The 24512-nt window shown below is 38.5% G+C and overlaps 1 protein-coding gene and 1 long non-coding RNA gene across 2 annotated transcripts; one reads left to right on the top strand and one right to left on the bottom strand.

Annotated features, from left to right (window-relative positions):
• The first annotated feature begins 498 nt into the window (after window positions 1-498).
• LOC149110843 (uncharacterized) lies at window positions 499-23762 on the top strand. Its single transcript, XR_016207936.1, has 3 exons — window positions 499-691; window positions 21471-21594; window positions 23377-23762. It is a non-coding gene; the product is annotated as an uncharacterized LOC149110843 (long non-coding RNA).
• LOC149110844 (uncharacterized) lies at window positions 17272-18053 on the bottom strand. The gene has a single exon (XM_089291866.1). It carries the CDS (start codon window positions 17747-17749, stop codon window positions 17357-17359), a length of 393 nt encoding a protein of 130 aa, XP_089147992.1. The 5' UTR covers window positions 17750-18053; the 3' UTR covers window positions 17272-17356.
• Window positions 23763-24512: the final 750 nt, after the last annotated feature.

Raw genomic sequence — 24512 nt, forward strand, 5'->3', positions numbered from 1 at the left:
ACAAAACAAAGCCAATCTAATGCTTACAAATACACGGACATAAACACAGACCACGATGCTGTTTCTGTATTTGCATAGTCGATCTGCCGCTAATTTTGAACTTTATCTGTCTGTTTATAGAACACATAACCTGAGGACAAGAGCATAACATACATTTTTAAACTCTTCATAACTGTGGATATTATGAAGCTTTCATCATCAGTATTCTCCGTAATAGTACGTGCATGTGGCTGTAATAAAATGATTTTTGGACCATAAAATTGACGATGATGATTATCTATGGAGAATTTGAATTTGCCCGGCTAAGCGGTGATATTTATAGCTTGAGGGTATTGATCCAGAACTTTTCATAAAATTAGACCTGCCATTTTCGGCATATTTAAGGCTGATTACGCACCCCCTTCTTGTTCTCACCTTGATGCCCTGCGGTGGGTTCCCGGCCTTCTTTTCAATTTATAACGCCACATGAATAAATTATTTTAATGTCTGAGTGTGTGCATATTCGATCAAAACAGTTGCGTTAATCGGCTCACGACGGATCACTGAACCATATTCAGCAAACGCAAGCTTTTCATATGCCTTGTGCACTTGTGTAAAAGCCTGCATGATCGCCGTTAGGTGATGTGAACTACGATGGCTTTCCAGTTGTACTCTAAAGTAGGCCTTCTAGTTTGCTGGTTTCAACTCCAAGGTAAGAAAAACATTACTACGTAAGATACTAATCAAGATGAACTACAATGGTCACCAATGACCATTTAATTTTTCAACATTCTCCATGTTTCAGTCTACATAAATGCGCTTTAAACACTTTCCGACAAAGATGGCCAAGCAAAAATGATGAAAACTTTCTTGCCTGCAGAATATTCTCGTTTTGCAACATTTCTCTATATTGTTGAAGGTATTACGTGCATGTATGTGCTGGGTAATAAGTGTGTCTGTTGGCTTCAACTGACTGAATTTTGAACAACCGGTAATTTTGCTTTTAGCACGCCCACTGCAATGTGTATTTACGATGTCGCGTAGCTTAATATGCGTAAATGTGCATAATATATATATCTGAACGGCTTGTGACTACTAAAACATGTTGAGCTTGATTCAACTTTTTTGTGACGCTGACAGCTGGCTCTTGGTTGTAGATCGGAGACAAGGATTAAATCAATATCTCCATCAATATCTCCAAATTTCTTCAACTTTGCAGTGTTTTGAAAGGACCAATAATGTTGATATATTAAAAAAAAAAAATACCGTGATACCGAGACACAAGATATAAAAAAGCGAGGAATCATCTCTAGGTCAGGAGATGAATAAATCAGTGTAGTTTTTAGCGTAGTTCCCTTTATTCAGCTGTGCAGCTGTTCCATGTTAGAATAATACATTATTTGGCCTTCAGACAAGTCCCAATTGCAAATCATTCTCCAAATTGAGCACAAAGTTAAGTTGATATCATCTTAAATTTGCTAAACAAAATCTCTGAAGCTAAGGAAAAGATTCTCGCAAGTTTGCATGGGCGGTCCATGCAGCAATTGCGAAGGAGCTTAATTAATTCTTCACGGCTCTTTTAAAACTTTCCGGATGGGCGGCATCTGTTGTCGCTGTAGGGACCTTCTGAACAGTATCAGTGATAGACAGATAAAACTGAAAAGCACATTGAGATGTAGAGAAACGCACGATTTTCCTTCATAATTTGTTGTTGCCTTTCCATAACGAAACATCCTAAAAGTCTCCAGTACATCCATGTACATAAACACCCATATAGATAAATGCGAATCGTGATCACCATGAACGGTAACCTGGCTACCAGATTGGGTTAAAATTTTGAATTTAAATTTTTTAAAGCGCTAGGAGCTGCGCTGTACTTCAGTGGTGGTTTGGAGAAGTAAAATGTCCTGACGGTGTGACATTTTAATTTCAATCAACCTCGTAAAAACCAGTGCTTTCAATCAGTTTTACTGAAGTATCTCAGTCGTCACTGAAGATATTACCATGGAATTTCTAACTCATAATAAACCGTCCCACACCCACACCCACACTCCCCCTCCCCCACCCACACCCGCTCCCCCACCCACACCCCCCTCCCCCACCCCCTACCCTGTTTCAGTTTTGATGGCTGTTCCTTAACTATCTGTTTTTTGCTCTAGGAATTTGCTATATACTGCGCCCGTGCAAAGCTCAACAGAATCTGCTTGAAATAGTGAACAAATAAAAATGGTCCTTTTTAAACTTGGTTATTACCTTCCCCGATGTAGCCTCTATTCATGGAACACTGTATTCCTTGAAAACTTCGAATGACGTCAATATCGCCTTGAATAAAGGTTTTCCAAACATTGATGTGACTAAGACTTCACACCTTAGAAAATAGGGTCTGAAGGAATTGAAAGATGTAATAACCGTACATTATTTGTTAATTAACTTTTCCCGACCGTATGTTTTTTTCTTCCCTATCCTCTTGCAATAAGTTAGTCTAAATTCAATCAAAACCTTATCAGGGAGAGTTCTCATGTAAGCAGAAAATTGAAAGAAGGTAAGAGCTTCTCGAGGCTCAGCCAATGGCAACTCTAGCTTCTTAAGTGGTATCCAAATTTCCCAAGTGCATCATGTCTCGATGATAGCACGGCTAAAGCGTAAATGAATCCAAGACAACGACCACTTACACAGAAAAAATTATTTATCTCGCCAAGCGAAGTTAACTTTCACACACAATAAGAGTGCATCATAGAATTCTGATCAACGCCTAGGTGTACTGAATTTGAAAGCTCAGCTTTTCTAGCCCGACATTTCGCAACATTATCGTTCCCAGACATCTGCGATGTGACATTGGAAATCACAATGAAAACTAAGTAGATTACAGTTGTAGCCATGTTAACAACTAAAAATATGATCTATCGTGTCATGGTTTTGCCGAATTGCTCCACATTGTGCTTTGATTTTATTGGCCTTATCTACCGGACACGATAGCACGTGCAAAATTGTAGACGGTTAAAAGCAACTTCGCTCCGTGCTGTTCCAACAAACCGTGATAAACACACTCCTCTGGCTCTCTTAAAATGAAATGATTAATTAATGTGTCTTGGAGAGTCTCTTGGAAAACGAATTGAAAAGTTTTGACAGAAAGTGATACATTAAAACACGCTGAATTTGAGCATAATAGAAACACGTTAAAACGAAGAAAATAAAAGTAAACAAAACCAAGAAAAAGTGTATTATACGTTAAATGGTAGAAAACAAAGCATTACTTATCCGAAACCTTCTGTATAACTATTTGCTTCTAGTGCCGCAAATTTCCACTTTGTCTGCCCTTTAATTACATAACACATAACTCAAGGCAAGAGAATAACATGCATTAATATACAATACATAACTGTCAACATTGTGTCATCAGTATTCAACATAGTGCGTTTATATATGTTTGAATATGTAATTAATTTTCGTATGATAAAAGAGACGATAATGATTATCCGTGAAGAAAGGGAAATTTGTCCGGCAACCTCGTAACATCGAAAGCTCGAGGTGATTGATCCAAAACCTCTTTAACAAACAGACCATGCCTCAACATATTTTCCACTGACTACACACTCCTTGTTCTAGATGACGACCACATTGATATCCAGCAGTGGTTTTTCCGTGTTTCTTTTCAATATATAACGCCACAAGACAGAAATTAGTGTTTGGCTATGTCTTTTTTAGAAGTCTGGGAAAGTAGATATTCAAAACAGTTGCCGTTTATTGGCTCCCGAAGGATAAACCATATCCAATAAAAACAAGCTTTCCTCGTGCATTGGCATCACTTGCGTAGCTGAATGATCGCCACTAGGTGATGTGAATTGCGATGGCTCCTCAGTTATACTTTAAAGTATGCCTTCTAGTTTGTTGGTTTCAATTACAAGGTAAGAACACTGAAGAACTTTTCTTTTTCAAGAAGACACAATGGTAGGCCAATGAGCCTAAAATTCGAATTTTCAACCTTGCATATTTTTTTAGAATACACAAATTTGCTTTAGTTAGAAACGTCTCCTGACAAGACAAAATACACTATATCTTGCTTGTTAGAAAATTATCGTTTTGCAACATGTTTTCAGTCGTTAATTCAGATATAACACCCGAGTAACAAATTGTTTCACACGCTGCATAATAGTAAAGTTTATGCGACTGACTTTTTGAACGGCCGTTCATTTTATTTTGCAGCTAAAACTGTCAGCTGCAATGTGTATTTTTGCGAATAGTTTCAAATATACTGGAAAATATGTCTGAACGGCTGACGACTACGAAAAAGATGTTGAGCCTGGGTCAAAATCTCTGCGGTGTGTAATAAATTTTCGAGTAATTGTATGAGACTTTGGACATTCATCTTTAAGCTATAAGTCATTTCAGTTAAACTATTTTATGGTTGAAGATCGATCGAGGGCAAAGATAAATCAATTTCTCCAAACTTCTTCAACTTTGCAGTGTTTTGAGAAGACCAATGATAAATTTAGATAATTTATATTGAATTATACCGTGATACAGAGACACAAGATGACAAGGGGAAATATATCATCTTAGGAGTAAATTAATCATGATTTTCTTGTGGTCGTAGTTAATTTAGCCTCGGCGCCATCTTTGGGTTTTAAGAGTCCCTGTCCATAAAAATGGAAAATAACTCGGCAAGGGTCGATTTCGCTCATATTTTCATGGTAGATAGGCTAGGGCATGACAAAAACTACTGGATAGTTTTTTTGGCAAAATATCCTTTTATTTCAAAGAAATATGCAAATTACCAAATTCCGTTAAAATCGTCATTTGACGCACTATTTTATTAAGCAACTCTGAGAGCCTCGCATGCAAAACCACATCATTCTTCCGTCTTTAAAACACTCAAATATTTTTGTGCAATGTTTAAATGTGTACTGGGTTGATTTTAGGGAAAGTTGCGTTGTCGTTTTGGTTGCAAAATAATTAAATTTCGAAGACATTTATTTCATTCACTTAAAAGTACTTCGTGAATATAATTAATTTTCACCATGTGCGAAACCTTCAAATGGATCAAGCTTCTGATGGTTGAATCGCAGAAGGATGGTCTACAGATTCCTGTAAAAATTTCTTTGGGCAAATGATTGTGAGCGACGCGAGAGCTTTTCAAAGTATGTCAAAAATGCAAACATTTGACCATCCGTCGTCAAATTTCAATTTACGGGTTAGACATATATTTTAGCATGCGCCACATGACTTGACCTATGTTAAGTTGAAATAGACTCAGAGCTGATAATTTCGAAATGTTCTTACCTCATTTGCTGTAAAAGGCAGGTCCAAAGCCGATTTGACGTGTTTCTCTCACCATTCGTCGCACATAAAGCAGAAGTTTGCTTTTGTTTACATAACGTCCGATGTACATCGCCAACTGTCAACTTATTTAACGGTCGAATACCATGAATCTGTGACCCTCTTTCGACACATATGATCACCACTGCATCTAAGTCCAAAACGGCTAAGTCATTTGTAGATAGTTGCTTGCTTTGCACTACACCAAACTATTACGTTTGATCATCATGGTTTGATGGTTTGAATACTTGCTTGCAGCGGTTCCTTGTTCGTCACGCAATGCTGTCATCCCATTTTAGGGGATACGGGTAGGACAATTTCTATCCTAATACGTAAGGCTCCGTAAGGCTTGGAATCACTGGGAGCACACAATCGTGTTGAGTAGGAAGAGATTGAATTAAGAAATGAAAAGAATGAATAGTTTACCATTGCCCCTGTTGTTATCTTTTACTCGACCACCGCTACCTACATGCCCTGCGTAATACTCATACCTAGGTCTTTTCGCGCTATGCAATTATTTTTGTTTTATACATGTAACACAGTGGGCTACCCCCGGGGAAATGGGTGGTGACCGCTTAATGGGGCTAACCGCTCAAATAGAGATTGGTGTACCTTGAATATTTAATATGTTCGCCAAGAAATTTATAGCCCGACAGTGAAAATTAAATATTCAAGGTACACCAATCTCTATTTGAGCGGTTAGCCCCATTAAGCGGTCACCACCCATTTCCCCGGGGGTAGCCCACTGTATTACATGTATAAAACAAAAATAATTGCATAACAAAAGATAACAACAGGGGCAATGGTAAACTATTCATTCTTTTCATTTCTTAATTCAATCTCTTCCTACTCAACACGATTGTGTGCTCCCAGTGATTCCAAGCCTTACGGAGCCTTACGTATTAGGATAGAAATTGTCCTACCCGTATCCCCTAAAATGGGATGACAGCATTGCGTGACGAACAAGGAACCGCTGCAAGCAAGTATTCAAACCATCAAACCATGATGATCAAACGTAATAGTTTGGTGTAGTGCAAAGCAAGCAACTATCTACAAATGACTTAGCCGTTTTGGACTTAGATGCAGTGGTGATCATATGTGTCGAAAGAGGGTCACAGATTCATGGTATTCGACCGTTAAATAAGTTGACAGTTGGCGATGTACATCGGACGTTATGTAAACAAAAGCAAACTTCTGCTTTATGTGCGACGAATGGTGAGAGAAACACGTCAAATCGGCTTTGGACCTGCCTTTTACAGCAAATGAGGTAAGAACATTTCGAAATTATCAGCTCTGAGTCTATTTCAACTTAACATAGGTCAAGTCATGTGGCGCATGCTAAAATATATGTCTAACCCGTAAATTGAAATTTGACGACGGATGGTCAAATGTTTGCATTTTTGACATACTTTGAAAAGCTCTCGCGTCGCTCACAATCATTTGCCCAAAGAAATTTTTACAGGAATCTGTAGACCATCCTTCTGCGATTCAACCATCAGAAGCTTGATCCATTTGAAGGTTTCGCACATGGTGAAAATTAATTATATTCACGAAGTACTTTTAAGTGAATGAAATACATGTCTTCGAAATTTTATTATTTTGCACCCAAAACGACAACGCAACTTTCCCTAGAATCAACCCAGTACACATTTAAACATTGCACAAAAATATTTGAGTGTTTTAAAGACGGAAGAATGATGTGGTTTTGCATGCGAGGCTCTCAGAGTTGCTTAATAAAATGGTGCGTCAAATGACGATTTTAACGGAATTTGGTAATTTGCATATTTCTTTGAAATAAAAGGATATTTTGCCAAAAAAACTATCCAGTAGTTTTTGTCATGCCCTAGCCTATCTACCATAAGAATATGAGCCAAATCGACCCTTCGACCCTTGCCGCGAAATTAAGAATTTGTCTGGTTTTTACAGGCAGGCACTCTTAAAATGTTTTAAAATGTCATGGCATATCAGTCACCAAAATGCACACCAGGTGAAGTTGGGATTGCCTCAAATTTACTGAACGCAATCATAGAAGGCTATCTACGACGATATTCAAACCACATGTCTAACGCGAATACGAATCAATCGAAGAGATGATCCTCGTAAATCTGCATCTTCTGTACTTGCAAATAATCTTTCTTTACAGCTCTTTAAATACTTTGCCAAGGGGAGGCGTGTGTTGCCACGGTGAGGGACTTCTGAGTATAATGAAGTGTCTCGCGGATAAAATAATATCTCACTGAGATGAAGGATGTGCACGATTTTTTTTCTCAACTTGCTGTTATTGAATGCACGCATTCCCTTTTCATAGCAAAACATTTTAACAATCGCTAGTACACCTGTACAGGCACAAATGTAAATGAGAATCGTGATAAACCGGGAAAGAATGTTTCATCGTTGAATGTGTTCCTCTTTGGCCAGATTTTGACTGAAATGTGCGATAGGACATGTCTGCCATATTCGCAATAGTTCAATGTCCATTCTTAATTCGATGCCAAACGTTCGTCTTAGAAAGGGTCCAGGGCAATCCTAGACGCAATGTTTTTTTAAAGTGGCACTGTGCACGTTACTAAGTTACATCAGCTGATAAGATCGAGATAACCAAGAGAATACAGCAAACAAAACGAGAGTATCGCTTGATATGCGAACTACAAATGTACAAACAAAAGGACCAGGAGAAACATACCGGTCCCGTTTTTCAAAACTGATTGAAAAGATTAATTGTCCTTTTTCCTTTCTTCTTTTTCGTTTCTCTGTTTATTCGTTCGTTCGTTTTTGTTTCAGTCTTTGTTGAAAACGTTAGACGCGAATAAACTCTAAGTCAGCCCTTTATGAGAATGGTGTGGTGAAAGTCCACGGTGTCTCTCTACTATGTAGTCGACATCAACATCAAGCTAGGCTCCTATGCTGGGACTACTATAGCTTCAGTGTTTTTCATTCACTGTAATGCTACAACTGAAAATGAAACTAAGAGTGCTTAACAGTTGAATGCTTTCCAATCCTAAATAACACGTCAACATACGTGTTTGCTGATTTTGAAAGCGCGGCTTTGCTGGCAACGTTATAAAACCCGGCATTTCGCAGCATGCTCGTACCTAGACACTTTTTATCATCCCAGTTTATTTTTAACTAAACACCTGCGGTGTGACATTGTTAATCCATGCACATTGACAGCTGAGTGCATTTCAATCGTAGCCATGGTAACGACTTCAAATATGATACACCGTGTCATCATGGTTGTGCCGAGTTCCGTGCGAAAACGCTTTGCTTTTTGCTGGCCTTATCTACCGCACACATAAGAGCTGTCCACGTGATAAAATTTTAGACTGTTAAAGGCAACTTTGCCCCCTACTGCTCTGAAGCTGTGTTAAACAAACTCCTCTTCTAAATGAAATGATTAATTAAAGTACTTTGGCGAGTCTGTTCGTAAACGAATTGAAGAGTATTCACAGAAAGTCACGCATTAAAACATGTTGAGTTTCAGCACCACAAAGACATGTTAAAAAGAGGAAAAGGAAAAAAACAAACAAAAAAAAACAAAAAAAACAAACAAAGAAACAAAACAAAGCAAAACCGTTCCTTAATATCCAAACAACCACATTTCTCAGCCGACCAAGCAAACTACGATGCTGTTTCTGTATTTGTCCCAACAACCACTCATATGCATTTTGTCTATCTCGGTTATATAACACATAAATTTAGGACAAGTGCACAACATGCATTAATAATACACGTTACGTAACTGTGACAATATTAAGTGACTTTCGTCGTCATAGTTCATTTATGTATCTGCAGATGTAATTAATCTTCGTGCAATAAAAGAGACGATAATGATTATATAGAGAGAGTGGAAAATTTGTCCGGCTACCTCGTAACATCGACGGCTTGAGGGTATTGAACCGAGACCTTTTTCAAAAATAGACCATGTTTGCCGTATTTATTGCTCATTACGCACCTCATCTTTGTTCTCCATGACGACCATCTTGATACCCTGCCGTTATTTTCCCGTGTTTATTTTCAATCTATAACGCCACATAGATAATTAAGCTTTTGCTTATGTCTTTTCTTAGATGTATGAGTGCGTAATTGTCAAAACCAGTTGCCGTTCATTGGCTCACGATGGAAAAATATTCAATAAATGCAAGATTTGCATGTGTACTATACACTTGTGTAACTACATGATTGCCATTAGGTGATGTGAATTACGATGGCTTTTCAGTTGTACATTAAACTGTGCCTTCTAGTTTGCTGGTTTCAGTTCCAAGGTAAGGAAGAAAAAACTATGCTGTTTCAAGAAGACGACAATAACCTCAAATTCAATTTTTTTTTAACCTTGCTTAGTTTTTAGCCTACAACAATGAGCTTTATTTAGAAACACCCGTCGATAACGATGATCAGTAAAAGGTTGTAAAATGTTTCTTGCCCGCCAAAAAAATTGTCTTAGTTTTTGCAACATTTCTTTTTCGTTCAGGCATAACACCCGAGCAACAAATTGTTTCACATATTCTACGCAATGGATTTGTTTACGAAGCTTCATTCGACTGAAGTTTTGAACAGCAGCTTATTTTTATTGTAATGTCAGCTCCAATGTATATTTACTCTGTCGAGTAGTTTAGTAGGTCTGAAAGGCTAATATCCACGAGAACTGACGTTTAAGCTGGTTGAACTGTATTTTTTTTGTGGCGTGTAATAGGCTCTGGAGTAATTCTACGCGACCGTGGACATTCATCCCTTACCACTGTAAATGTCATTTCGAAAATATTTTCTTGCTTTAAGTAGAGGGCAAGGCTTAAATCTATATCTCCATTGTTTTTTTGTTTTTGTTTTTTTGATTTTGCAGCGAAAAGACCAATTTTGATATATGAAAAATTATACCGTGATACAGCGAGGCTAGGTGCTTTGAGAGATGAATAAAGCTTTTCTTTTTCGGTGTAGTAAGGCATTTAGTCTTGGCGCCATGTTAGAATTTTAAATTATTGAAAATGGCCTTCAGGTAAGTTGTCATGGCATTTCTTTCTCCTAAATGGGCTAAGTTAGTTTCGCTTCAAATTCGCTTAACGCAGTCTTTGAAGGATATCTACGACGACATTTATTCCGTATGACAAATATCAAATGAGAACGAATACATCAATCGAAGAAAAGATCGCCCTGAGTTTGCATGCCCACTAATTTCAAAGAAGCTTTCTCCATGCCAGGGCTCTTTAAAAATTATAAATCGAGTATTGAGCTCACATAATCACCATCCGTCAATGAATAAGTTTTTGTAAGGTCAAAAAATTGTGTTCACTGACTTAAAAATCTTAAAATAGACGTTTCGGCTAAAATACTATAATCTTCTTCAGTGATGAAATGAATGTTAACGGCGTCTAAATGTAAATGAGATGTTTATAAGAATGTGAGGAACTCGCTAGGGATTAATTTAGCATTTTGTAAATGTCTGGAATATGCGCGTGGTCATTAATTGAGTTCGATTCGCGAATGGAATGCCACGCTTCCAAGAACAATCTACGCGACCACAAGGGACAGCGGTCAATGACTTTGAGGTTATTAAAATCAAATTCGTGGTTGTTTTTCATACATTGTTGCGCCAAAAGAGAGTTCTTGTCACATGTGAGGACGGCTCTTTTATGTTCTTTTGTTCTGGATCTCAGTGCTCTGGATGTTTGACCGATGTAAAGTTTTTCACAGTTTTTACAATTGATTTTATACACGACACCAGTTGAGAGGTTTTGATCGAATTTGTCCTTCGGTTTCTTCAGGATCGAACCAACCGTCTTGACGGGTTTATGAGCAACATTTACGTCGAATTGTCCCAAAGTTCTTGCAATTTTTTCAGAGATTCCTTGAAAATATAGCAAAGTAACAAAGCCTCTGTGGCTTTGTGGCTGATTATTTTGGGGCTGATTTAATGCTTTGGGTGGTTTGGTTCTTTGGCAGCTTTTTAAGAATTGGTCCATGTAACCATTGGTTTTGAGTGCGTCCACCACGTGTTGTACTTCGGACTTTTTGTCTTCGTCAGTCGACGGAATATTCTTTGCTCTGTCAAGAAGGGTTCTGGCCACTGAGCGTTTGTGTTGCAAAGGGTGGTAAGAGTTGAAATGGAGATACTTGTCGGTATGGGTTGCTTTTCTGTAAACACTGGTTTTAATTGATCCATCAGTATTTCTAGTTGTCTTCGTGTCGAGGAATGCGATGGATCTATCACTCTCTTCTTCGACTGTGAATTTGATGTGCTGGTTGATCGGAGCTCAAAGCTTGCAGATGAGAATGCGAAATGCCGAGTTGAATTTGAAAGGAGCTACAGTTATTTACGGTTTGTAGCCGTATGCAGCAAGATTGCCCGAACTAGCGTAAAAGTTAGAAAGACTAAACGGCTCCAAATGGTTCTACTCCGAGCACAGAAGAGAATATCAGAGCAAGTTTTGCACTGACCACTCGTCGGTTCACTTCGCTGAGATGACCGGAGAACGAGCGTTACTACACTGCATGTAAGTGTTGTTTGAGCAATTGAGCATTTTTACAAAAATATAGCTTCTCATCATAAACAGAGACAGTTCAATTGTTGTTTTCTGTCGTTGTTTTACTTCTTCAGTCTAATTTCTGCCTTCGAAGCACTGTTGAGGTTGAGAGTTTGTTTATTTCGCTACGTGTTTTGTCGGCGGGAATCTAGCAAAACTTGTTATTTTACTACAGTTTTAACACTACTGTTGCTAACAATGGTCTCTGTGAGCCATATTTTACTACAGACAAATAGCTCGTTTCCATTGCGTTTGTGTGAATCACAGGGGATGTTTAATTTGGGGCAAATTTGTCAAAATTCCGAAGCAAAAATTTGGAAGCCAACTTACCGTCATCAACCCGTGCTCTGTTCTCTGACAAAGCACGCTCTTTCAGCCAATCAGAGCGCGCGTTATTTGGAAACTTTATTATAATGCGTGAAAACTGCCCAGTAATTTTGCACCACATGACGTAAAGTAGCCAATAGAATTGCGCGAAATTTAAGCGTGAAAAATAATCAATAACCGCCGGTCTCTAGAATTCACGATTAACAGCTCATAAGTGGTCTTCCAAATATCATACCGCTGAGTACAATAATACCCCCCAGATTAAACGCATCCACTGTAAACGTTTTCACTCTCTGTCTCTCTGTCTCTGTCTCTGTCTCTGTCTCTCTGTCTCTCTCTGTCTCTCTCTGTCACTCTCTCTCTGTCTCTCTGTCTCTCTCTGTCTCTCTCTGTCACTCTCTCTCTGTCTCTCTGTCTCTGTGTCTCTGTGTCTCTGTGTCTCTGTGTCTCTGTGTCTCTGTGTCTCTCTGTCTCTCTGTCTCTCTGTCTCTCTGTCTCTCTGTCTCTCTGGCTCTCTGTCTCTCTGTCTCTCTGTCTCTCTGTCTCTCTGTCTCTCTGTCTCTCTGTCTCTCTGTCTCTCTGTCTCTCTGTCTCTCTGGCTCTCTGTCTCTCTGTCTCTCTGTCTCTCTGTCTCTCTGTCTCTCTGTCTCTCTGTCTCTCTGTCTCTGTCTCTCTGTCTCTCTGTCTCTCTCTGTCTCTCTCTGTCTCTCTCTGTCTCTCTGTCTGTCTCTCTGTCTCTCTGTCTCTCTGTCTCTCTCTGTCTCTCTGTCTCTCTGTCTCTCTCTCTCTCTCTCTCTCTCTCTCTCTCTCTCTCTCTCTCTCTCTCTCTCTCTCTCTCTCTCTCTCTCTCTTCCAGCTAAAAGTTTCGTCAGACGTGACTAAAGCTGAGTCAGGTATTTGTAGAAATGGTACGCATGATGTCGACAGTGTCCGACTCAGTTCGAGTGCCAATCTGTAATAGCACGCGGGTGAATTTTTTTTTTCTGAAAATTCTCAGTTGTTTAAAAAATCTCTTATTAACCATGCTTGCTCGGCCTCATTGGAAGGATGTCGACTTTCGCTCTGTTTGCAAAGCACTCAGGGCGCTCGTTCCACTCTGTCAAGTACACCACTGCCGATCTTTTCCAGTACGGCCCTTAGGCTCTGTTAAAAACATAAATAAAGAATGCTGTTTTGAAATAATTTCTAAATTAGGACCAACTTTAAAATTTTGAACAATAAAATTTGATATAAATTCGTCTTGGGGTTGTGGACGCTCCTCTCAATTCCATGAAAATTTGCTGCAGTAGGGCGTCGTGCGGTGTTTTTCCAAATATGCGTCAGTGCAAAATAAGATCTTCAGTTCTCAACATCCTCTAGTTGTAGGAATAGACGAAACAAACTATCATTATTATGGTTTTCTTCATTTTCCCAACAGGCGTTGTAGATAAGGAGTATTTTCTAAAAGAGTAAAAGATTTTATAACTCAGAACGTGCCGCTGAAATCATCCATGACTTTAGCGCGTGTATTGTGACTTGACACGTGATTGAATTAATGAGAATCGTGACCGATATAAATCAATATCCAGTGAACAAAGAGCTTACCGCTAACGAATGACGTCATAATGTTTTGAGTATAATTATATTTACCAAGGTCAAATTGAAGGCCTCTATACCAAGTCCAGAATGGTAGAATGGTATTGCTTCAGAAATTCCTTGGATTTTCCTGCATAGTTTCCTGGCTTTCTTTAACAGGTACCCATGAAAACACTTCATTTGATTTTCTTGTCACTGAAGCAGCACGAGCAGTTAATCTATCTTTTGCACTTCGCTGTATTTTGGTTACTATGTTGATTAGTGCTAACAGTTGATCCCAGATAACCTCCTTATTCTCATCGATTCAACGGCACGGAGCGCAGTTCTCGTTTTTTTTATTTTTTTTTATTTTTTATTATTTTGACAGGTATAAATTCGTTTTTATCATGTTAAGAATGATGCCGAGATTCAAGCCTCTCAAATAAAACAACGTGCTGTTTGCGTGCATGTACGGCGGGAAAGGTGTTTGTTAGCAAATTTTAAAATGTTTTCGTCCTAATTTGTCTCAAATAGGCTGCATCTAATCATTTTGAATGAATCATTCACCTTTACATTAAAGCGTCGCTGCATTACAATGTAAATCGTATTGAATGGCACGGTGAGACTTACAGCTTAGTTTCAATTCACCTGCGTCTCACTTTATCAACTTTAAATCGTTTTGGGATTTACCCTGAGACATCAGAACTCTTATGGTTCAAAGTTAGAACATATTACATAACGTTTGCTCCTCACGTTATTGATTCAAAAGATACTAATCGCCTGTTTCATTACTCCTGGCAAACGAAAGAACTAAAAACGAACAAACTCTATAATAAAAGGAAACAAACACTCTTATAGTCGTCTATATTACAACGCAACAACTAAACTGATCATTTATTCAAGTAAAAACTTTCAAGAGTTTGAATTATGTACATTTTGGAAATATAATGAGCAAATTTTATCAAAAAAATACGCACATTTGCAAAATTATTTCAGGTGGAACGGTATTAACAAAACTTCAAATGACCGTATTTCAAAATGGAGGCCAAAGTAACAAATTGATCCTTCCAGAGAGTGTCTTCAGATTATCAACCGAAAAGCTGGTACTGAGAACAATCAGCAAGCCTAGCAAATCTTGCGAGATTTACACAGCTGCACTGGTATTTCTTTTATCCGATTTCGTGCAGCAGAAAGCTAGCAACAATAACAATAGATCGTTAAGCTCTTTGTTGTGTTTCGCAAGGTACTGTTTTGCTCGATTTCACTTCGTAATTAATCTAAAAATGTGTAGTCCTCAACTGTTTTGAGAAAGATGATGATTGCAATTAGGTGTTGAATTGTGACGTATCTTTTTAATTTGTTTGCAAGGTCGTTTTTTCCGGGATAATTTGTGAAAATATCTTTTATTCTTGTTGTTGTGTTTCATGAACAATTGGTGTTAGTGGTTTCAGAAAAACGTTGTATTTTTTGCTATGCCACCTTCTCCAACCGATACGTTACCATAAGAAAAAAATATTTGTTTGTTTGCTTGTTGTCGCTGGGTTGTTTCCTCCCTTCCATTAGACGATAACCGCGCAGCATTCTCTGAAATATTTTGGAGTGTTTTGAACTCAAAGCCTCCGTCTTAAAATCGAACGTACATACGGCTAGTTCCCTTTTTGTTGTTCTTGTTTTGTTGTAGTTGTTGTTGTTCTTTTTTTTTTTTTTTTTTTTTTTTTTTGCATTTTAGAGAGGGGTAGAATTTGCGGTCTAGTTACAAACGCATAATTGTATTGGACTTACAAATTTTTAACACACAAAATCCTATTTTCTTTTTAAAATCTCACCCTCGGGTTTATTCTTAAAATAGTATTAAAGTTTCGAAAATTTCTGTCTCGATAATGTTATAAAATATATTCTTATAACAAAAAAGGAGTGAAATTATAGCAATTTATCTAGGCAGATGGTCCGTCTGTATGCTCTTATTTTTACACAGACGAATTATCATATCACTCATTTTTTTTATGCTCAAGCTTGTCCCAGTCTATTCTTCGCGGTAGGCTTCCGTCCACACGTAATCGGCGTTTTCGATCGAGCATCAAAAACGGCGATTTTCGAAAACAATTAAAAAAAAAAAAAAAAAACGCCGGCGGACGGTGGACGGACGAAAACCAACGTTTACGAATACTATGATGTGATAGATTGAGTCCAATATAAAAGTGACGCCAATTGTTGCGTGCAAGGTCATATATGACTAACATTGCTCTGTAAAGGACGTTATCGTTTTTCCATCGTTTTAGCGTCAAAAATGTTTCGAATACGGTACAGCCGGTACTGGGTTTAGGACCCGTATCTTTCTTTTTTTTTTTTTCAAAACGGAGAGAAAAATCTCTGTTTTCAAAATTTTCCGGATACGTGTGCACGGAGGCTTGGTATAAATTCGGTCATTGTTCAGTGTTGAAAGGCACCTTTTGCTGTCACGGTGCAAAACAAATCTACTTCTGCCAAGGACAATACGTTGAATGCACTGATTCCCAGTTGCCATGGTCTAGTTTTATCATAATTACTAATCGGCATTCACAAGCTAATAGAAACTTATACGTACATGTATTTGGCATTCGTCTTTGCATTCCGAATGATGCGTATTTTTTTCCCCCGGAACGATGGTTATATTTAAATTCCCTGGATTTTCCTTCGTCCTTTGGTGCCTCTGTCTCACAGGTAAGGCAGTATACTGGTCTGTACTTGTACATCGTTTACCTGTCGAGCCGATCGAATTCGATTTTCGCCGCGCTGAACTGTATTTTACAACATTTGCCGCTAGACCAGAGACACGCCAATTTCGTCGTAGGACAATTATTAGAAGTTGGGAAGTCGAGGTTACTGTTCGATTGATTTAAATTGCTCTGTGCCATGCAGGAACTTTCATGGTCTTCTTGACAATTTTGGTTACGGTAAAATTATAACATTATGTAAGAGGGACATTACAGTAACGCTCTGATCTCTGAATTGTCAGAGAAAAGTCTTAGTTTTCGCTGTTTTTCTCAACTGGGAAAAAATCATCTAAAAGTGTTAATTAGGTAATTCTATTATCTATCATCTAAAAGTGATAATTTCGCTGGTATATCAAGCATACAAGTGTAAATATTTCATACAGAGCCGTCTTGGAATAAGCGGCATCCAAACAGTTAATAACTCTAAGACAAGTGAGCACGTAAACACGTCCAGTCTATAATAGTGGAAATCTGAGAAGCATTTTTATACTTGCAGAATTCAGCGAGTACTCAATTCAAAATTTGATTGTTTTTGTAATACATGTGCTCATTTAAAGGCTCAAGGGAGAGATCTAACAGGGATTATTTTAAAACGAATCCGTTACATAATGTGCGGGAAGTGGCAGCAATAGAGACCTTAAGCAAACACTTGAGGCGGTTAGGTGGAGGCGGCGATGGCCGGGCGGGAGTTGGGTTGAGACCGCCTCCTCTTGGCGCGAAATTAGAATATTAAGCTTTCGTAGAAGCGGCGGCGAGCAACGGCTGTTTTGCTTTCGTTTTCAGTTGTCCAATTTGACTTTGTTCGTGGATTTTACGAGTATAATGGCAACTTTTCGAGAAGTCCGAGACCTTCTAGCTGTTGCATGCTTTGAGGACATCATAGACGAGGATGAATTTCTGTTGCTGAGGGATCTACACACGTCGAAAAATCTTTACTTTCCTTACGAAGACTGAATCTGCCTTTTCTTTACTAGTGCAACCAAGGTCACTGGCCTCTGCCTCCTCCCATTTTTCTGATATTTCTTCCATCAGAATATCCATCTCGCTATCTTCGATGTCAACTCCACTCAGTTTCGCCTGACTGTGATGTTTTCGTTTCGCCTTGAATTTGTCCAGTAGTAGTTTGAAATGTTCCTGTACGTTTTTCCGCTTCACCTGAAACTTCACGGAGGTTTCGTCATTCAGACGATCCGTGATGGCATTCCATACTTTTCCTCGATCTACAGTCCTTGGTTTGAAGATCCATGGTTCTGAAGTTCTGAATTCTTTCGCTAGGATCAAATCATGTGCTTTTGTCCACTCCATGATCGAGCTAGATGAGAGAAAACAAAAGCTTATTAAAAACAGGTCCTGTCTAACGATTCACCTTTCGGAAATATTCCAAAGTTATAGAGACAAATTGGAAGAACAAAATAGCATTTTGTACCAGCAAGTACTTGCAATCTAAAGTTTTAAAGTCTACAAGACGTGAACATCACTCGGAACAATGTGAATCCAGGAAACTCACCCATTTCTTTTGCTTTTCTCTCCTTCGCTTGCCATCTTTCTTCTTCACTCACACCTCCAATGTGAAGTGAGATTTTCGCTGTAAAGCAAACGAAATATCAAATATTTGTAACAAAAAAAAATACAAAGAGACGTGTCAAAAAACATTTTTTAACTTTATAAAAGAGTTTCTGTGTATTTTAGGTGCTACAAATGGGAAAATAAAGCGACCGTCTCTCGAGGCGGCCAAACCTACCTTTCTCGCCGCCGCCACTGTTGGAAGACGCGGGCAACACTCAACGTGATTATGCTAATTAGCTCGAGAGCGGGAAATTTTACTTCCGGTTGGCGTCCACCTCGCCGCCTCCAGTGTTTGCTTAAGGTCTCTAATAACAATCATAGCGGAGCTCCGGCGGCCCGAAGGGCCGCCAAGCGGAGCCCCATACCCATATAGGAAAGAAAAGGAAACCCATGAAGGATTTTGCTCATGTTATCATGGCTAGCGGTATTACTCGTGGGCGCGTACGCACGACGGCGACGGCGACGGCGACGGCGACGGCGACGACGACGATGGAGTCGCGCAACATGGCGGCTATACTCCAGCTAATAGGTTGACAGAGACATGCACCCTCGATTTGTAGCGGAAGAATGCCATTTTTCTTAGCGGGATTTTTAAAGAAAAACGATAGCCGAGGTTGATCTAATGTTTTTAAGATAGGGTTGCACTGAAGCAAAAAGCAGAAAGCAAGAATTAACAGGCAAAGAAGTAGCGAAGAAGATCACGAAAAAGAGCGGTCCAGCGCTGGGGAAGGAGGCGAAACAGTACTGAACAATGCCGTGAATTATAGCGAGTCAAGGGCTAGAGAAAGGAGGGGTTATAATACCGAACAATGCCGTGAACCAAAGCTAACGAGGGCTATAGAAAGGAGGCGAAAGTACCCGACAAATTGACTCAGAAGACTGCAGAATTCCCCCAAGTTTAAAATTCCCGCGAAGTGATGCTGTGCAGCCGTGTAAGAAAATTCAAAAGTCACATGATTTGGTCCGGGTGATGAACAAGAGAAATCAAACTTGCCTGATTGTTTAAAGAAATTGCAGAACAGTAAACGCAGCGGAACAAAGTGGTTGATTCGTTGATCTATCGAAAATATTACTTCAGTTCAGTCTTCACAACTTTTGCTGCAAGTTTCTGCCTGGAAGATTTACTCTGGCCGAACTGAATTGTCAACTTGCGGTAAGTGACTTCTGTTGTGGCGTTTGCGATGAAAATTAACAAGTTGCCTCGGCGATATAAGCTTATTTTCAATTGGAATCCTTTATAAAGTCTTCCTTATTTGAAGCCATGTTGTGAGAGATTTAACATATTGCATCGTTTTAATTTCGCTAGTCTCTAAACAACAACACGTGAGTCGCTTTGTGGAGGTTGCTGCAAGTTGTAAACAAATTAAGTTTTCTGTCGATTTTCGTCGTCAACTTGAGCTTATAACCTCACGTCTAAAAATAAGCTTAACCAAAACCGTTTTTGTAAACACGGCCGGGCGAGTTTTAAAGTTTTTTCTGAGTTAGTTGGCACAGCCGCTTCGTAGACTGCTAAAATTTCTTCTTCTGTTGTTGAAAACCAAGACTCGTGAGGTCTACAAAACATTTTAAGCCGAAGCGAACAGGATTTGCTAAATTTACTTTTGTTCCTAGGTGAATATTTGCATATTGTGATTACTAAGTATGGAGATTTCCTTGTTTTGTTAGTTCAATTTATTCGGTTTGGCGAAATGCTTGCGTGAATTCCTGGTTGATTTGGTTGAAGACTGGTAAAGCTACCGCCAATAAAATGACTGCAAAGCTAAATTATTTAAGCCGTCGGCAAAAATACAGACTGTCAGTAATATTCAAATTTAAGCCTGAATAATTATTTAACTTTAACACTGCAAGCTTAAACGAATTTTCTTTATACTTTCTTTAATTCCGTCACCTTTCATTGAGAAGGGATTTGCTGTTGATACTCAGATGTAGTGACATGTATCTTGTGTTTATAATGTAGATTTCCTCGTTTTATTTTGTTGTCTGTCCAATTAGTTCGGTTTGGTGAAATGCTTATATAGTCCAAGGTCGAGTAGACGATTATGCGTGGAAATCCTGTCTGCAAATAAAGCTCTACTTTGATTTTGATTTGCTACATGTATTTCATTTTATTTGTGACATTGCTTTTGGTTGGGGGTACATGGACCCTATTTTCTTAGTGAGAGGTTATTCCCCAATGCGGTATTTACACTTAATATGGAAATGTTCCTAAAAAGTGAGATAGTACTCATTAAAAAAAAAAAAAATGCGAAGAGCTCTACTTGGTAAATTGAACAGTGTAATAGAAGAAGTTCTTGCCCTGATCATTTCTCAGTAATAAAAGTAACTTTTACATACACAATTTTGTTGGTGAGAGTGCTCTCCTCTCTCCACTTCCTCTCTCTCTGCTCTCTTCTTCACACTAATTTTTTTTATTAACTAACTTATCAACCGAATGTCACTGACTGTTTTTTTCTTTGTTGTGCGTGAATACTTTTTTGCTCGTCGAAGAAAGTTTCAGTTTCTTCCTGGCTGTACAGTTTCCTTGGTCCTGTCCTGTACCAATTCGTTTGTTATATAACTTTGTGCATTCTCTATTCTCCTTAAATTTTATCTCGTCAGGGTGACAGAATGCACTCTCAGAGTGTTCAATCATTGTCTTCAGTTGCTACAATTTTCCGGAAAAAAGTAATAGTTTTCCTAATTTCCTTTTACTTTGTGTTAGGACTTTTTAGCATGCCTGTAATTGGCCCATGGGCATTATGGGAGAATAATTTTCAAGTAAAGAATTAGATTCGTTTTAGTGTTAAGTATTTTAAATTATTATGAATTAGGCATTTGTTTTTATTTTTTATTTTTTATTTTAGTCGCACGTGATGTTTTATGATTTTACTGAGGTATACCATGCAAATGTAAATAATGCACCAGAATTGGCCAATCAGAGTGTGCATTATATCGGCTTTAAACACAAACCATATATAATAAATGTATGTAAATGATATTTTTATTACAGAGAACTGGACAGGGCGAAAACTTCTCCTTCTTTTGTAAATTTATTTAACTTTTTCTCGGCTCGTGAGCGGGTGGAATTCAACAAATCCTGCAATCTGGTTGGTTCCTGGAGTGGGCGGAATTTTCTCATCCAGACCGCCACAGCAGACGGAATCTGTCAAGTTAATCTATTTTCGTGAATGAATTAACGGTAATCGTCATCGTCACTTCCATAGACGATTAATCAATGCAAGTTTATCTCTATTCACCTTTAAATGGCGAGGAAAGTCACTGTAAGTAAATTCAATTGAGTTTTTCGAGGTTGTGAGAGTTTGTTTGAGTGTTTGTAGCTCAGCGCTGTAATGGCGTGTAATCCTCTGTCTCTCTCTGTACAGTAAAAAGAATTGTGAATGTTGATAGGTGTACATTGTACATCATGTAAAGGTATTTGGTGAATGCCAAAGGCATAACATATCATGTATTGCTTTTTCAGGACAAGTTATATAACAGTGACGTTTTAAAAGGTGTGATCAGAAAAATAGTGAGTGTGTTGTCCAGGCGGTACCAGTTTATGGATGGCATATGCAGACAGTAAGGGCAACTGTAAGCATTACCACGTAAGTTAGTTTTATGCTTATGACTTCTTGTACTTAGATTTTGTGTCATTTCATCACAAGAATAAGTAATGAAAGATGCAATAGTTGTTGCAACATATTTTTGAAGGAAAACTTAATAAGTCTGCCTATGCTGGATAACAGCCATGTGTAAACTGAATGTGAAGCAAACACACTGTTAAAGATGGGGCAACCCTAAAACCCAGTAAACCGGAATCCGGAACCCGGAATCCGGAACCAAAAACCGGAATCCAGAAACCAGAAACTGGAATCTGCAAATCAAAGAAAACAAGCTCTTCAAATACGCAAAAATTGTTTTGCTTAGCTTTTCGCTTGTAAAAAATAAGCTGCCAAGTAAAAAGGAACTCAACCTTAACCTTTTTTTGAAACAAAAATTCCCCATCTGTTGAAATCGTGCAACCGTTATTTCTAGTGAGGGCTATGATTATGACAATCTCAGTAAAGTGCGTCTTAATTTTATTCCAAGCACCCTGAGAGCGTCTAAAATAAGCTTGCTGGTAATTGCCATTTTGTTAAATAAGTGATCTTCAATTTACCAGAGGTATAAATTTATCCTTTACGCCTAGTAGATACTAAACAAGATAGAAAATGTCATAGAGCACGGGATGTCCGTCAGTGGCAGCCCCCTGTACGTTGACAGTCACGCCCCCCACTTTCGAAGTATAAAGGCTAACCTGGCTGGTCTAAATATGAAATTTGATTTTTCCAACAGATACGAGACCAATTCCAGATCAACACAATTTCCACACTGATACTGTGACAAATCAGCATTTCATATTCTTGGTGGCCATCATATTAAAACAATTTGTAGAAATGTTGCACACTTACTTCTGTCTGCTTCTCGCTTGCTAACAGATCAGACCACATGTTGTTAAAAGATACTAAAAGACTGCCAGAAACTCACCGCGATAGATTGTTCTTATTGTGCTGCTCACCAGTCTTCTCAGAGCAATTAGATCTAGACAAAAACCGGGCTCTCATCAGGGCCAGGTTGAACAAAAGATGGGTAACTTAGCCTATGAGCAGGCTCTCGTGTTTGGGCCGGGGGCATGAGCGGCAAAGCCGCATGAAGGCACTTGGTCACATGCCAATGCAGAAAAACACAAGACACCTATTTATCCTGTTCAGACACTAGAGACAGATACTAGAGCCTGCTCGCAGGCTATGAGTAACTCTATCCAGCCGAAAAATCACTAACCCTGACTGGATAGTGATTTACCCAATGGATAGCTTTATCCAGCTTTTGAACAACCAGGCCTGATGTGTAGCTAAGGGTTGTTCAGAACTAGTGAATAATTTTTTAGCAATTACAGTTTATGGCTCAAGTAAAGCCAAGAATATAAATAACAACAATATAATTTTTGCTCAATTTATTTATTAGACATTGCTGAAGCGAATTATTTCTATCATCATTCATAATATCTGGATTCCGGATTCTGGTTTCTGGTTCCGGATTCCGGATTCCGGATTCTAGGTTTGGGTTTCCGGATTCAATGTTTTAGGGTTGCCCTAGATGATGTATGTGGATGTTAATCTTGAATAATATGAAATTTCAGAGAGTTTAAAAATATCATATCATATCTGTGATGGTTCTGAGGTGGAGGGCTGTTACATGTACATGTAAATGTGTCATGCACGATTTTTCACTTGTTATGATTCAGGTACCAATAGTTTCTGTATCTGTTGGTGTACAACAATCTACACCAATATTTCAACCTAATAATGTACTGTGTATATTATTTAATCAAATTATGCTGTTTTTAGTCGACCAATGCTACTACATAGTAATGTGATGTTGAAGTGCACCAATTTACAAACATGCCCAGTGTCAACTTGTCAAATATATGAACTGGCCAGACAGTCTAGATTACAAAATTTTCTGAAAGGTAAGATGTTTCTTAAACATTATTTTGTAATTAATGATTTCTCAGACATTGTTTTCGTCAAGAAAAGATTCATACCTGTCATGGAATGCTTAATTACACCCCATAGGAACAGCTTGTTTAAAATCATATTTATTCCGTAACACTCGATTGTGTGATTTGTATTCTTTCATTACGTAACCAATTCTGTTCAATACTTTTGTAACTAGTCCTTAACCAATAGTTTTCTTTTCCTTTCTTTGATTGTAACACCTTGCGTTTGCATATTTAGGGGTTTTTTTTTGGGGGGGGGGGGGTGATACGTGTTGAGAGGTTTTTCTGTGTGTAGAAGAAGCAGGTTGAAGTGTAGTTACGAGCGAGGCTAGAAAGTGGCAGGAACACGTCCGGAAGCGCATTTTCATTACTGAGAAGCCATCAGTAAACCATTCCTAAATTCACGACAAAGAGCCATTTGCCGGGTAACGTGAGTGCTAAATAGCTGATCGAAGCAATCGAAGGACAAGCGTAAAGTTCTGTCGAAGCCATCGAAGGACAAGCGTAAAGTTCTGGTCGAAGCAATCGAAGGACAAGCGTAAAGTTCTGTCGAAGTCGGCCGTTGTAAACCGGACAGCTGGAGTAAATCGGAGAACTCAAGTTGAAATATACCGGACTGAGTGAAGACGTAATCGGAAGAAGTAAGTTGAAAGGTGGGAGTAATAAACGGGAGTTTGAATTGGTTCGTTGTGTGTGTCATGTGTTGGTGGAACGTTGTTGGGGTCAAGTTCATGGACAAGGACTTCAGACGCAAGGTGAACTGAACTGAACTACGGAAACGCCTATTTTTTTAAGGAATATTCTTGTAAATAGATTAAGTGTACTGAAGTATTTAGCTTGTTTATTATATTCTTGTAAATAAATTAAGGTTAATTATTTAGCTTATTGTATTATTGTTAGTTACCCTATTTAAAGTATAATGTTATTTTAGTGTAATTGTTATAATAAATGCTTGTAGACTTAGGTAGTTGTTACGTGTTTTCT

The sequence above is a fragment of the Orbicella faveolata genome, unplaced genomic scaffold, assembly GCF_042242905.1.
Source record: "Orbicella faveolata isolate gen_17 unplaced genomic scaffold, um_ofav_v1 contig_24, whole genome shotgun sequence".
Lineage (NCBI taxonomy): Eukaryota > Metazoa > Cnidaria > Anthozoa > Scleractinia > Merulinidae > Orbicella > Orbicella faveolata.

Excerpts from the sequence above, each read along its gene's own strand:
- LOC149110844 (XM_089291866.1), bottom strand. The coding sequence starts at position 17,749 with ATGGAGTGGACAAAAGCACATGATTTGATCCTAGCGAAAGAATTCAGA.